This window comes from Carcharhinus amblyrhynchos, chromosome 4 (assembly GCF_965287045.1).
Source record: "Carcharhinus amblyrhynchos chromosome 4, sCarAmb.v2.hapA, whole genome shotgun sequence".
NCBI lineage: Eukaryota > Metazoa > Chordata > Chondrichthyes > Carcharhiniformes > Carcharhinidae > Carcharhinus > Carcharhinus amblyrhynchos.
Window position 1 is genome coordinate 19,160,615 of NC_137327.1, and position 13,140 is coordinate 19,173,754.

Sequence of the window (13,140 nt, forward strand, 5' to 3'; positions counted from 1 at the left end):
GGGGAAGGAGGGAATTATAAAATCTAAGTTGCAAATTGAGGGGAACCAAAGAACATTACAAAGACCCAGTGGTGTGTTCCTCGCATTGATAACCTCAACACTTGAGTGCATGTGACAGCAGTTCCCAACTCCTGGGTTAGTGTGTGTGTGTGTGTGTGTGTGTTGGGCTGTCACTCCGGGAGGTGATGGTTGGCCATCAGGAGCGGGTCAAACCCTGAGTAAGGAGCTGCTCGGCCCCCCTCCCTCTCCCGGTCGCCGGGACAATGGCGGATGTGAATGAGGAGCAAATCCGTCTGAAGAGCCTCAGATATGAAGGGAGCTTCACCGTGCCGCCCGAGGACAAGGTAGCCGCGCTGGGGAAAGGGCAGGGAGAGATAACACTCAATCTGCAGCCCAAAACTGTCTGAACCATTCACTAATTCCCCCCCCCCCCCGCATTGCCTGGTCAGCCCCCTGACATACAGTCCAGCCTTCTCCATGGGGACATGTTTACTTGCATCTCCCTGTTGAATGTCTGCTGCTGTTTGTTCTATAACTGAAGCATAATATATTTACTTCTATGTTCATAACAAAGACTAGCATTCCAAAACTCTCAAGTAGTCATTTCCAGTCTACCGGAAAGACAAGACTTTTTAAGGTCCTGGATCCCTGTCCAAGTTCCTTTGGCTTGTTTGACCTCCCTAAATCCATTGTTTTTTTTTAAAGTTTACTTATTTATTAGTCACAATTAGGCTTACGTTAACACTGCAACGAAGTTACCGCGAAAATCCCCCAGTCGCCACACTCTGGCGCCTGTTTGGGTACACTGAGGGAGAATTTTAGCATGGGCCATGGGGCGGCACAGTGCCCCTCAGCGCCAGAGTCCTGAGTTTGATTCCTGGCTTGAGTCACTGTCCGTGTGGAGTTTGCACGTTCTCCTGGTGTCTATGTGGGTTTCCTCCGGGTGACCCGATTTCTTCTCCCAGTCCAAAGACGTTCGAGTTAAGTGGATTGCCAGACTAAATTGCTCTTTGGTGTAAGGGAGTCTAGCTAGGGTAAATGCATGGGATAATGGGGATAGGGCCTGGGTGGAGGCTCAATGGACCGAATGGCCTCCTTCTGCACTGCAGGATTCAATGATTCAATGCACCTAACCAGCACATCTTTCGGACTGTGGGACGAAATCAGAGCACCGGAGGAAACCACGTAGACACGAGGAGAACGTGCAGACTACGCACAGACAGTGGCCAAGCTGGGAATCGAACCTCGGTCCCAGATGCTCTGAGGCAACAGTGCTAACCACTGTGCCGCCCCACACCTCTCTTGGTTGAACTCCAATTTGCCACTCTTCTGCCCATCTGACTAGTCCACTGATATCTTCCCGGCAATCTACAGCTGTTGTCCACACAATCAACCATGGCCATTTTCTGTGTCATCTGCAAACTTCTTGAGATTTTCCCCCACTGACATCCAAATCATTAATATATTATTACAAAAAGCAGGAAACCTTGTATGACCCTGTGGATTCCTACTGGAAATAGCCCTCCAGTCACAAAAACGTACAACGATTTCCCTTTTTTCCAACCATTGAGCTAAATTTGTATCAAGCTTGCTGTGTTTTCCATGGGCTTTTTTTAACCAGTCTGCTACATGGCATCTTGTCAAAAGCCTTGCTAAAATCCTCAAACAGCATCTTCCAAAACTACAACCACTGCCATCTTGAAAGACAAGGGCAGCAGATTTGTGGGAGCATCACCACCTGGAAGTTCTCCGCCAAACCACTCACCATCCTGACTTGGAAATACATTGCCATTCCTTCACAGTCCTTGAGTCAAAACTGTGGAACTCCTTCCCGAGCAGCATGTACACCACGTGGACTGCAGCAGTTCGAGAAGACAGCTCACCACCACCTTCTCAAGGGCAATTAGGGGTGAGCAATAAATGCTGGCCTAGCCAGAGAAGCCCACATCCCATGAATGAATAAAAATGCGTGCCACATCAACCGCACTGCCATCATCAGTCTTCCTTGTTACTACCATAGAAAATTTGATCAAGCTTGTCTGACATGACTTGCCCTTAACTGAGCCATGCTGATTATACTCAGTCTGGGGTTGGAACAAAAAATACATAGGAGCATGCAAGTTGATTGTATCGTCTCCAACGTTCACGCAACAGGGAGGAATAGAATTCATGAGATACAATCTTTACAGTTTAGCACTCATATACTTTGCTACAAGTAGCAGGGGTACGGAGGCACCATGGCTAGCATTGCTGCCTCACAGCACCAGGGATCTGGGTTTGATTGGGTCACTGTCTGTGTGGAATCTCCCTGTGTCTGCATGGGTTTCCTCCAGGTACTCCTGTTTCCTCCCGCAGTCCAAAAGATGTGCTTGTTAGGTTGACCATGCTAAATTCTCCATCAGTGTACCTGAACCGGTGCCAGAGTGTGGCGACTAGGGAATTTTCACAGTAACCTCATTGCAATGTTAATGTAAGCCTACTTGTGACACTAATAAATAAACTTTATGCTTTAAAACTTAGTGGCTTCTTCTTAGATTTTCCTCTGTTATTGTACAGTCACCCTTGGATACTTTGTGCAATATTTCAGTGTAGAAATCAGAGCTATTTACTTGGAATTGATGTATGTATGTCTTTTGGGTTTTGATATTTGTAGAATATCAATAGCTTCCAGAGGAATTGATCAATTTAAGATACCTGAACAATTCTTGGCTTTGTTCGTTTGCTGCAGGAAGTATCTTTTAGGATGGAAGAAATTATGTCCACGTGTAATACAAAACCCTGGACTGAAATGCATTGTTTGAAATTAATTTTTGATGTTTTTATTTGCAGTTGGGAAGAGGCAGAAGTGTGAAAGAATTTGTAAAATTAAATCGCATTGGTGAAGGGACCTACGGTATTGTGTGTATGTCCAGTTTAATATTTTATGATTGTCTCCAAGCGTGCAGTAATATTTAAATGTGCAGAAAAGATAGTATGTTCTAAGTATATTTTTTTGAGGTGGGGAGGGCGATTTGTTTAAGTGCATGCTCCTTTAAGCTTTTTTAAAGGTGATCATTTGAAGCAGCCAGCCCACGCGTGGCTGGTGCGGGATCTTTACGGTCGCAACCATATAGCTTAAGGAACATTGCTTACAATCATGCATGATGTTTGGGGACTCAGTGCAATAGAATTCCGAACTGAGTATTCTTGGTCACATCAAACCGTTCCAAATCAAAATAGTCATTTCAGTTGGAGACTCTTTTTATACATTTCTCTCACCCAACTGTGATAATTTTACACACTCCTGCATTAACTGATTACATCAAAGGTTAAATTAAGAGGATAATCTAATTCCATCTTTAGTTTCACAATAACTTAAGTTATAACTTTACCACAAGCTACATTTCTGTTGGGATAGCGAGAGCAGTGCAACTCTAATATCTTATCAGTTATTTAACTTGTGTTGGTACAATTGCTATTCTCTCTCGCTATACATTTATTTTCTCATTGAGACTCATTGTGGCAACCTGTCTACTACCATCACCATGAGAATCCAGCTAAACAATTCCAGGAGTATATATCTCTTAATTAAATTAGAAAGCGATTTTGGGCTGCTCCAACATTGAATGAAAAGAAAACAACTAAATGGTCCCCTTTTCACAGGGCTAAGACTAATTAAAAAAACTTACCAAAGACGAAGAAAACTTCTGAATTAAATAATATCTGCACTACACCCTCCACTCCCTGTAGTGCTCTGTGGTCGCTGAAGACTCCAATGTACCGTTAGACATCACATACTCTTTCTGTAGGATCACTTGGATAAGGGTGTGGAAGAGGTGGGGGCAGCCAGAGCAGCCACTCCCATGGGGTGTATCCAGAATTATTTGTGTCTCTGCCTTGCCATGGTATATAAATATTAGACAGATGGTCTGTAAAGTCTTTCCCATTTGCAGAAAACAGCTAACAGTAACTGTTCTTAACCATGTGTTAAGTTTAAGTTTATTTATTGATGTCACAAGTAGGCTTACATCAACACCCCAATGAAAGCACTGTGAAAATCTCCTAGTCACTGCGCCCCGGCGCCTGTTCAGGCACATTGAGGGAGAATTTAGCATGGCCAGTACACCTAACCAGCAGATCTTTTGGGCTGTGGGAGGAAACCGGAGCACCTGGAGGAAAACCAGGCACTGGGAAAACATGCAGACTCCACACAGACAGTGACCCAAGCCGGGAATCAAACTTTGCTCTCTGGCACTGTGAGGCAGCAGTGCTAACCACTGTGCCACTGCTTGGGTCACTGTGCGGAGTCTGCATGTTCTCCCTGTCTGTGTGTGTTTTTACAAATAACAGAAGTAAAATTAATAGTTTTGATGAGATTTTTTTCCACATTTCAACAAAACTAGAACTAAAATGGTAGTGTCATTCAAATGAGTCGCATTTCTAATCAGCAATATGATCTTAGTTAACATAAATGGCAAAAGTTCATAAGAAGGGTTGTTGTGTTAATCAATTTGTTCATACTGGTGAAAGTCTTCAAAGATTTGAATTAAGCACTTTATTGGAGATTTACGTACTTGACTTGCTTTATATGTTTATACCTGTCGTGGGAGTATTCATTGTTGTTACAAAGTATGAACAATAGAGAAAGTCCTTCATTAAGGATTCTGCCCTTCCAACAGTACCAAAACTGCTTTTGTAAAAGTTACCAACATCACACATGACTGTAACTTCACCTCATTGTCCCTCCCTGATCTGTCTGCTGCCTTTGAAATTGTCAACCTTTCTGTGCTCCACAAATGTCTTTTCTCCATAGTCCACCTCCTTAGTATCGCTTCAGTTAGTTTCCCCCTACTGTACCAGCATGGGTTCTGCCTTTGACCTTTTTGCTGTTTTCCTGTTACTGTTAATTATGTAGAAGTTTGGGCCAGATTTCACATGTACGTTCTTATCATTGAGCTTCATGCTGTCTCCATAAATCCCATAGCTGTTGCCACTAGACTTTGTGCCATTGTACTTGGATGAACCCAAACCACCTCCAGCTTAATGTTGGCAGAAACAAAGCTATCTTCTTTGACTTTATATGTATTATTTGAACTTCATCTCTCTCCTCAAGCTTAACCTGGAAGTGTGGAACCTTAAGATTTCATTCAACCCTCAGTTTGGCTTCCTCCATCAAATGCAATCTGCCACCGGCAGCACGGTGGCACAAGGGTTAGCACTGTTGCCTCACAGCGCCAGGAACTCTGGTTCAGTTCCTGCCTTGGGTGGCTGTCTGTGTGGAGTTTGCACGTTCTTTCTTTGTCTGTGTGGGTTTCCTCCGGGTGCTCCAGTTTTTTACCACACTCCATAGATATACAGGTTAACAATGGATTGGTCATGCTAAAATGGTCAACTGGTCAACACTAAATCCCCCTTAGTGTCGGGGGGATTAGCAGAGTAAATACATGGGGTTACGGGGATAGGATCTGGGTGGGATTGTTGTCAGTGCAGGCTCGATGGGCAGAATGGCCTCTTTCTGTACTGTAGGGATTCTGTGATTCTATGACTCTGTGACTATGAAAACTGCTGTCATTTACTTTCAGACTCTTGCTCACCTTCACCTTAACTCTGTTCCTTTGCTGCTGAAACACTAACCCACACCTTCATCATTTTTCAACTACTCTACCATCCTCTTCTAATTGACCTTTCACTTTTACAATTCACCAATTACTAGATACCCTTATCCCCTTCCACACAAAAGCATGCATCCCCATCACTCTTCTACTTGTCAAACTCCACTAACCACTTAGACAAGGTCTGAGAGTGCTAATCACACGTTTCCTATCTTCAACTTCAGCAGTCTCCAGAACTTCATGCTGTGCTACTTTTATAGTCCCCTCCAGCCTCATGTCACAATGTAAATCTTCTATCTCCAGCTTCCCCTTTCCTTCCACCTGCTTCCTAAGTTGACTTTCCTCAGTCCTTCATGGGGATGAACCCCTCCCTCAGAATTTCAACCACACCAGTCTCCAATTTGACTTCAAGATTCTCTTTAAGACTCTTTTTCTTCACTGTGTTTCTGACATCTCCTGATTCTCTTCCCAATACCCCAGCCCACCCCACACTGAATGTCCATTGCATTGTAAACATTTTGAGTTGTCTCTGTATGTATAATGAGCGGTTTGAAAACCTTTGTTGTTGAGTTCTTAACTCTAGCGCCTAGGAGTTGGTGGACAACAAAATTTAAGTAAGACTTGCATTTATTTAGTGCCTTTCAGGATCACCAAATGTCTCCAGGTGCTTTGCAGCCAGTGCAGTACTGTCACTGCAATGTAGAAAAAGTAGCAGACAATTTTCACACAGCAAACTTATACATAGTAGTGATAAGCTACAAGGTAGTAGTTTCTGCATTAACATTTTATGTTGCTTTAGACCGAGCCCATGACACAAAAAGCGATGAAATTGTTGCCCTGAAGAAAGTTCGAATGGATAAGGAGAGGGATGGTAAGTCAGAAATATTATAGTTAATATAAGTGCTTATTTAAGTTGTTATAGCTAAGTAAATTCATGTTTTTAAAGCTTGCTAAATCTTTAGCAATAATGTTTGAAACCAATTGCACATCAAATGTATATTTTGAAATCTGTACTACTTTGATATGTTGAATTTACCAGGAGCCTCTAAAAGAAAAAGAAAGACTTGCATTAACATAGCATCTTTCTTGACCTTGTGACTTCAACCTTCTGACCCACTGAGACATGGTTGACATTATGTTCTTGCTGGGACCAAAAGGCAGCTTGTTCATTTCAGTAAGGGAAACATAAATTGGGATGGGGGTGCAAGTGTGCACAATGTCTTGTTGTGTAATTTTAAAATTGACCTAATTATTTTCATTTGAAGTTGTGAAAATAATAAATGAAAATGCTACTAGACTCTAATAATCTCTAGTTGAGTGTGTACTAAAGTAAAATTGAGATCACTTTCTGTGATGACACAAGTGCCAAGCGCATGAAGGGTTATAGTGGTGTCCTTGAAATGATAACTTGTAGCTAAAATGGCTATTACTTATTCTATTAAGCTTTAGATTTATCATTGATAATGTCTGTTCACTCATCATAGTTAATAATGTTGCATCACTCTGCAAGCTGGAATGCTAATGTGAATTAATAATTATTAAAACAAAAGTTTCTGATCTTGAACTATTGTTTGTCACAAAGTCTTGGAGCCTGCATCTAAAATTTGAATCAATCTTCCTCAACCTCAATTTGCTGTTATTAGTAGATCTTGGACTTGCAATTTTGGATCTTTCAAAATTCTTCCATCGGATGTAGGCATCTTTGGCTAGACCAGCATTTACTGCCCATTCCTAATTGTCCTTGAGAAAGTAGTAGTGAACATCAGGGGGCCATGTGGTATAGTATACCCAAAGTGCTGTTAGGAAGGGAATTCCAGGATTTTGACTCAGTAACAGTGAGGGAACAGTGATGTAGTTTTAAGTCAGGATGGTATGTGGCTTGGAGAGGAACTTGCAGGTTGTGGCCTCCCCATGCATTTGCTGTCCTGTTCTTCAAGATGGATGATGCTGTTGAAGGTTCCTTTGTGCATTGCTGCAGTCTACCTTGTAGGTAGCAGTCACTGCTGTCAGTTTGCAGCAGGGATGGAGGAAGTGAATGTTTTAAGGTAGTGAATGGAGTGCCATTCCTGTGGGTTATTTGCCCTGGATGGTGTCAAGCTTCTTGCTTGTTGTGGGAACTGCACTCATTGAGGAAAATGGAGAGTATAGCATCACATTCGTGACTTGTGCCTTGTAGATAGTGGACAGACTTTGGGGAGTCAGAAGGTGAATTACTCCGCAGAATTTCCAGCCGCTGGCCTGCTCTGGTTAGCTTTGGTTTTAATTTGGATGGTCTATTTATCCATCAGTTAGGTAACAGCATTAAAAAGGCTCTTTCGAATCCTCCCAGTCCACTGTTGTGGAAAAAAAATGTAGAAAGTAAGTATAAGTGTAAATGGGTGCAATAATTGTTTTTTAACTTGTTGAAGGGGAGTTACTGTTGTAATTTAATAATGTAATGTAATAATAAGCACAAATAGAATTGGGTGAAATAAAATCCAATCTGCTACAAGTATAAGCTTCTGTGTTTGTTTTGTTCATTTGCAGGTATTCCCATCAGTAGTTTAAGAGAGATTAATCTGCTCCTGAAACTGCGGCACCCAAATATTGTGGAGTTGAAAGAAGTAGTGGTTGGAAACCATTTAGACAGGTCAGTGATTTGATTCACAGCACAAACATGCCGACTTTTCATCTGCAGCCAGGAAGATTTAAACAAAAGTTTGAAAGATTAAATTTGAAGATTTCCAGGTTAACTCGTTATTCCTTGGCTTCCTTTTCTTTTTCATAGAATCCTTACAGTACAGAAAGAGGCCAGTCGGCCCATCGAACCTGCACCAAAAACAATCCCACCCAGGCCCCATCTCCGTAACCCTATGTATTTACCCTGCTAATCCCCCTGACACTAGGCGGCAATTTAGCATGGCCAATCAACCTAACCTGCACTTCTTTGGACTGTGGGACGAAACAATAGCACCTGGAGGAAACCCACGCAGATGTGGGGAGAATGTGCAAACTCCACATAGACAGTGACCCAAGGCCAGAATTGAACTTGGGTCCCTGGTGCTGTGAGGCAGCAGTGCTAACCACTGTTCTGCCCAAGGAGGAAAAATAACTGTTACCACTTTGAGATTGCCCTACTTCATTTACTATCCTTGATGTAGAGGATAGCAAATTTTGTGATGGGGAATTTATAGCTGTAATATACAGTACATTAATTGTCAGTACATTTTAGGAATCTCTCTTTTTCCTAAAGGCCTACAGAATCAGACTGACAATTCGGGACTTGTGCTATTACTTACCAGTGGTAGAAATTATATGTATTATGTAATAATAACCTACAACGAGTGAATGTTGCATTGTAACTGTCTTTTTTATGTTGTTGCTTTTAACCTCCTTTAGCTGGTCTGGCCTTTGCTTTGCTACCCTTGAGCAGTAGTTCTCGAACTAGGATTCACAAAACCAAGGGACTTCCCAGGGTTTTGCAAAATAAGGTGAACGAGACTTGTTGCCGAGATGGCAGAGGTTGACATTCCCCCCTCTGCTTCAGCTGTACAGTGCAGCTGAGAGCTCACTCATGAGGAAGTTCTATGTCTCACACACAGGGAGACACTGATCGGTTATTGCTGGGCGGGCACTGCGGCTGAGACAACTCTGGAAACCAAAATATAACTGTGTTACAGGGGCCTTGGACTGAACAGGAGACAATTGGCTCCACACACACAGAGAATTTATTTTAAAAAAACACTCCGAGTTTTTGTGCAACAAATGTTTATTTTATTCCATTAGCAATTTATAAAATTATAGAATCCCTACAGTGCAGAAGGAGGCCATTTGGCCCATTGAGCCTGCACTGACAACAGTCCCATCCAGGTTCCATCCCTGTAACCCCACATATTTGCCCTTCTAGTCCCCCTGACACTAAGAGGCAATTTACCATGATTAATCCACCTAACCTGCACATTTTTGGACTGTGGAAGAAAACCGGTGCACCTGGAGGAAACTCACACGAGCACAGGGAGTGTGTGCAAACTCCACACAGACCCGAAGCCAAAATTGAACCTGGGTCCCAGGCGCTGTGAGGCAGCAGTACTAACCACTGTGTCACCCTGCCACCCAATTTAAAACCATAAATTCCACAGATTCACCACCCTTTGAGAGAAGTAGTTTCTCCTTATCTCTGTTTTAAATCAGATACCTTTTATCCTGAAGTTATGACCTTTTGTTCTAGATTGCTTCCTCTTGTGGGGCATCTGATCTACATATACGTTGTCAATACCTTTTAACATCTTGTATACTTCTATTAGATCTCCCCTCATTCTTCCAAACTCTAGAGAGCCCGGACCTAAAGTGCTCAATCTCTCTTCATAAGACAAACCCCCTCATTTCTGGAATCAATCTAGTGAATCTCCTCTGAACTGCCTGTATTGCAACTACATCCCTCCTCATTAAGGGGACCAAAACTATACACCGTGCTCCAGGTGCGGTCTCACCAATGCCTTATATAGTTGCAGCAACACTTCCTTACTTTTATACTCAATTCCTTCAGTTGTAAATGCTAAAATTCTATTTGCTTTCCTTATTGCCTGTTGTATTTGCATACCAGTTTTCTGCAACTCATGCACAAGGATACCCTCTGCACCAAAGTGCCCCAAAGTCTTCTTCCACTTAGATAATTTGCCTTTCCGTTTTCCCGACCAAAATGGATAGCCTCACACTTATCCACATTAAACTCCATCTGGCACATTTTGGCCCACTCACCTAACCTATCTATATCCATTTGTAAATTTCTTTTACACGTTGCAGGTTACTATCCCTTTATTTTATTGCCATCTGCAAATTTAGCTATAGTACCTCCTATTCCTGTATCCAAATGATTAATATAACTTGTAAACACAAGGACCGAATCTTGTGTTACCCCACTAGTTACATCTTGCAAACCAGAAGAAGAAACATTTATCCCCACTCTCTGCCTTCTGTTAGTAAGCCAGTCTTCTATCCAAGCTAATAAATTACCCCAACCCCATGTGATCTTACCTTTTATACAGCACCTTAACAGATGTCTTTCTGAAGTACAGATATACTACATCTACAGTATCTACACTACAGTATCCCCATTATCCATTTGGCTTTGTTACATCTTTGAAGAACTCTAGCAAATTAGTTAAACATGATTTATCCTTCATAAAGCCATTCTGACATTAATGTTTATCATTATCAGAAGTGCTGAACTATGGTTAGTAATGAAGTAATGCCTTATCTACCTGGGTATTAAAAGCTGCAAAACATTTTAAATACTCTTAGGAAGGATGTGTTGTCATGTAATGCTTTTACTAAGGTAGAACATGAAGATCGTTAAGCGATAGATGAATTTTTCACTTCTTTATCACGTTTTTCCACAGTATTTTCCTGGTAATGGGATACTGTGAACAGGATCTTGCCAGTCTTCTGGAAAATATGCAGTCACCATTCTCAGAGGCTCAGGTAAACATAAGTTTAAGCTTTTAGAATTTCTATCATAGTTTGTTAAAAGAGTTGCAAAGTCCTAGGTTGATAACTTCATTCCCGAGTGAAAGCACCACGTTCTCACTTTTAGTTCTTATATGTTCTCATGGTTTTATAAAACACTTTACAGCCATTATTCCTTCCTATTGAATTACTATTGGATTACTTCTCTTTTTCTTAAGGTGAAATGTATAATCCTGCAGTTATTGAAGGGACTGCGATATCTACACGAAAACTTCATTATTCACAGGTGAGAGAGAGTTGAAAAGCTAAGTATCATTGTTTCTTTTAACATAGACTTGAAACGGCAAATCACTTTAACACTGGGGAGTAGAAGACCAAAGAGCTGCCTTTAAAAAAGCTGCTACTGCACAAAAAAAAGGAGACAATGCTGGACTGTAGCTGGAAAACTAAACACATTGGGCTCGATATTTGGGGCAGTGGTGCTAAATGACAAGTTTCGAATTGGCTATCCATTATACATGGGATCTAACATTTGGTTTTATTTCTATCCCGTTAACTTTCACAAATGGGTTGGCTTTTTTATCTTTCAGCTTCCTAAAGTACGGAATATGATCAAACCTTATGTGTTGGAATGTGCAATTTTGCAACCCAAAATTGCTCTTGGTTCTTTGTACATGAAGTTCAAACCTTAGTTCAGCAAAACTTTGTGCCTGATAGCCTAGATTTTATGAGCATAAAATAATTTTAGCACAACATTTTGCGTTTTCTTGCCTCAAGTGGCCTATCCCAAAAAAGGCCAAAAAGTCAACTATTAAGTGGGTTTGGAGTAATGTATTGGCTAGATTGCAGGATTATTCTCTGAAGGAAAGAATGAACTAATTGGATCTTCACAACAATCCTTCAGTATTTAAGTAGATTTTTCTGGTGGTGATTCATAAATTACTAAATTTACTGAATTCTGTTTTTAACAATTGGTACAATCTGAGCTTATGACCTCCTAGGTTGCAAGTCCTAAGACACGAGTGATTACACATGGGGGTATGTCATTGATTTACCTAATGGCAGGGTGAAAATCACACATTCTTCATATCAGATTAGACTTTGCCAGCTTATCTTTTACAGAAATACTGAATACTTTAAATGATATAGCTCCATGAAACTTCTTTTAATGTGGTGCTGATTTTCATGAAATTATGCCAATCATTTGTTAGCAGTTTGGGGCACTAATTGCATTCATTGTTTGCTGGGTTATGAAATTTCTTTCCCACTGATGTTGTGGCCCTCAATGTAGTACAGCAAGGCATGGCTCAGTTGTTGAACTTGAATCAGAAAGTTGTGGATTTAAGTTCCACTATAGGGTTTGAGCACAAAATTCAAGGCTAACACTCCAGTGCAGTACTGAGGGGAGTGCAGCATTGTCATCGGTACTGTCTTTTTGTGATGATATGTTAAGTAAGACCCTTCTGTCTTTTTAGATGGATGTAAAAGTTTCTGTTCTATAGGGAGTTATTGCCAGTCCCCTGATCAATATTCTTTCTTTCACCTGTCTGCCCCATCGATTCTGGATACATTGGTTAGAATCTCTTTGCGTAACTAGAGCTTAACAGCAAAGTTACGCCACTTTTTCTAGGGATAATCACACATGATAGAATTAGGTTAGCTCTAAAAGATACAAAAGTTGCGAGGTCACATACCAACCGACTCAAGAACAGCTTCTTCCCTACTGTCATCAGACTTTTGAATGGATCTACCTTGCATTAAGTTGATCTTTCTCTACACCCTAACAATGACTGTAACACCACTCTCTTGTTTCCTTCTCCCCTTTGTAGTCCAGGAACCATATGCATAGTGTGCATGAAACAATACCTTTCACTTTATGCTAATACATGTGACAATGATAAATCAAATCAAATAAAGTCAAATATTGCTATAGCAGCTTTACCTGTTTGTTAACACTGCTTCCAATATATCTTCCAAAATTCTCTGCTACTTGTTTCCTGAGCTGGGCATCGCCACATGTATGACCAACAAAGGTCCTGAATTTATGCAGTTAATGTGATGCTGCACATTTAATCCCAAATATTTAAACATAGCAGGACCTGAA

The 13,140-nt window shown here is 41.2% G+C and overlaps 1 protein-coding gene across 2 annotated transcripts in view; it reads left to right on the top strand.

Moving 5' to 3' along the window:
* The first annotated feature begins 246 nt into the window (after positions 1-246).
* cdk10 (cyclin dependent kinase 10) overlaps positions 247-13,140 on the top strand; it is a 33,015-nt gene continuing 20,121 nt past the window's right edge. Inside the window, exons 1-6 of one of the 2 annotated variants that reach the window (XM_080186769.1) lie at positions 254-344; positions 2,830-2,902; positions 6,391-6,462; positions 8,118-8,220; positions 10,970-11,051; positions 11,255-11,322. In XM_080186769.1, the coding sequence (XP_080042895.1) occupies positions 264-344; positions 2,830-2,902; positions 6,391-6,462; positions 8,118-8,220; positions 10,970-11,051; positions 11,255-11,322 (479 nt within the window). In that variant the 5' untranslated portion in view covers positions 254-263. Of the gene's footprint in view, positions 345-2,829; positions 2,903-6,390; positions 6,463-8,117; positions 8,221-10,969; positions 11,052-11,254; positions 11,323-13,140 lie in introns of both variants that reach the window. The other variant, XM_080186770.1, reaches the window with a different exon arrangement.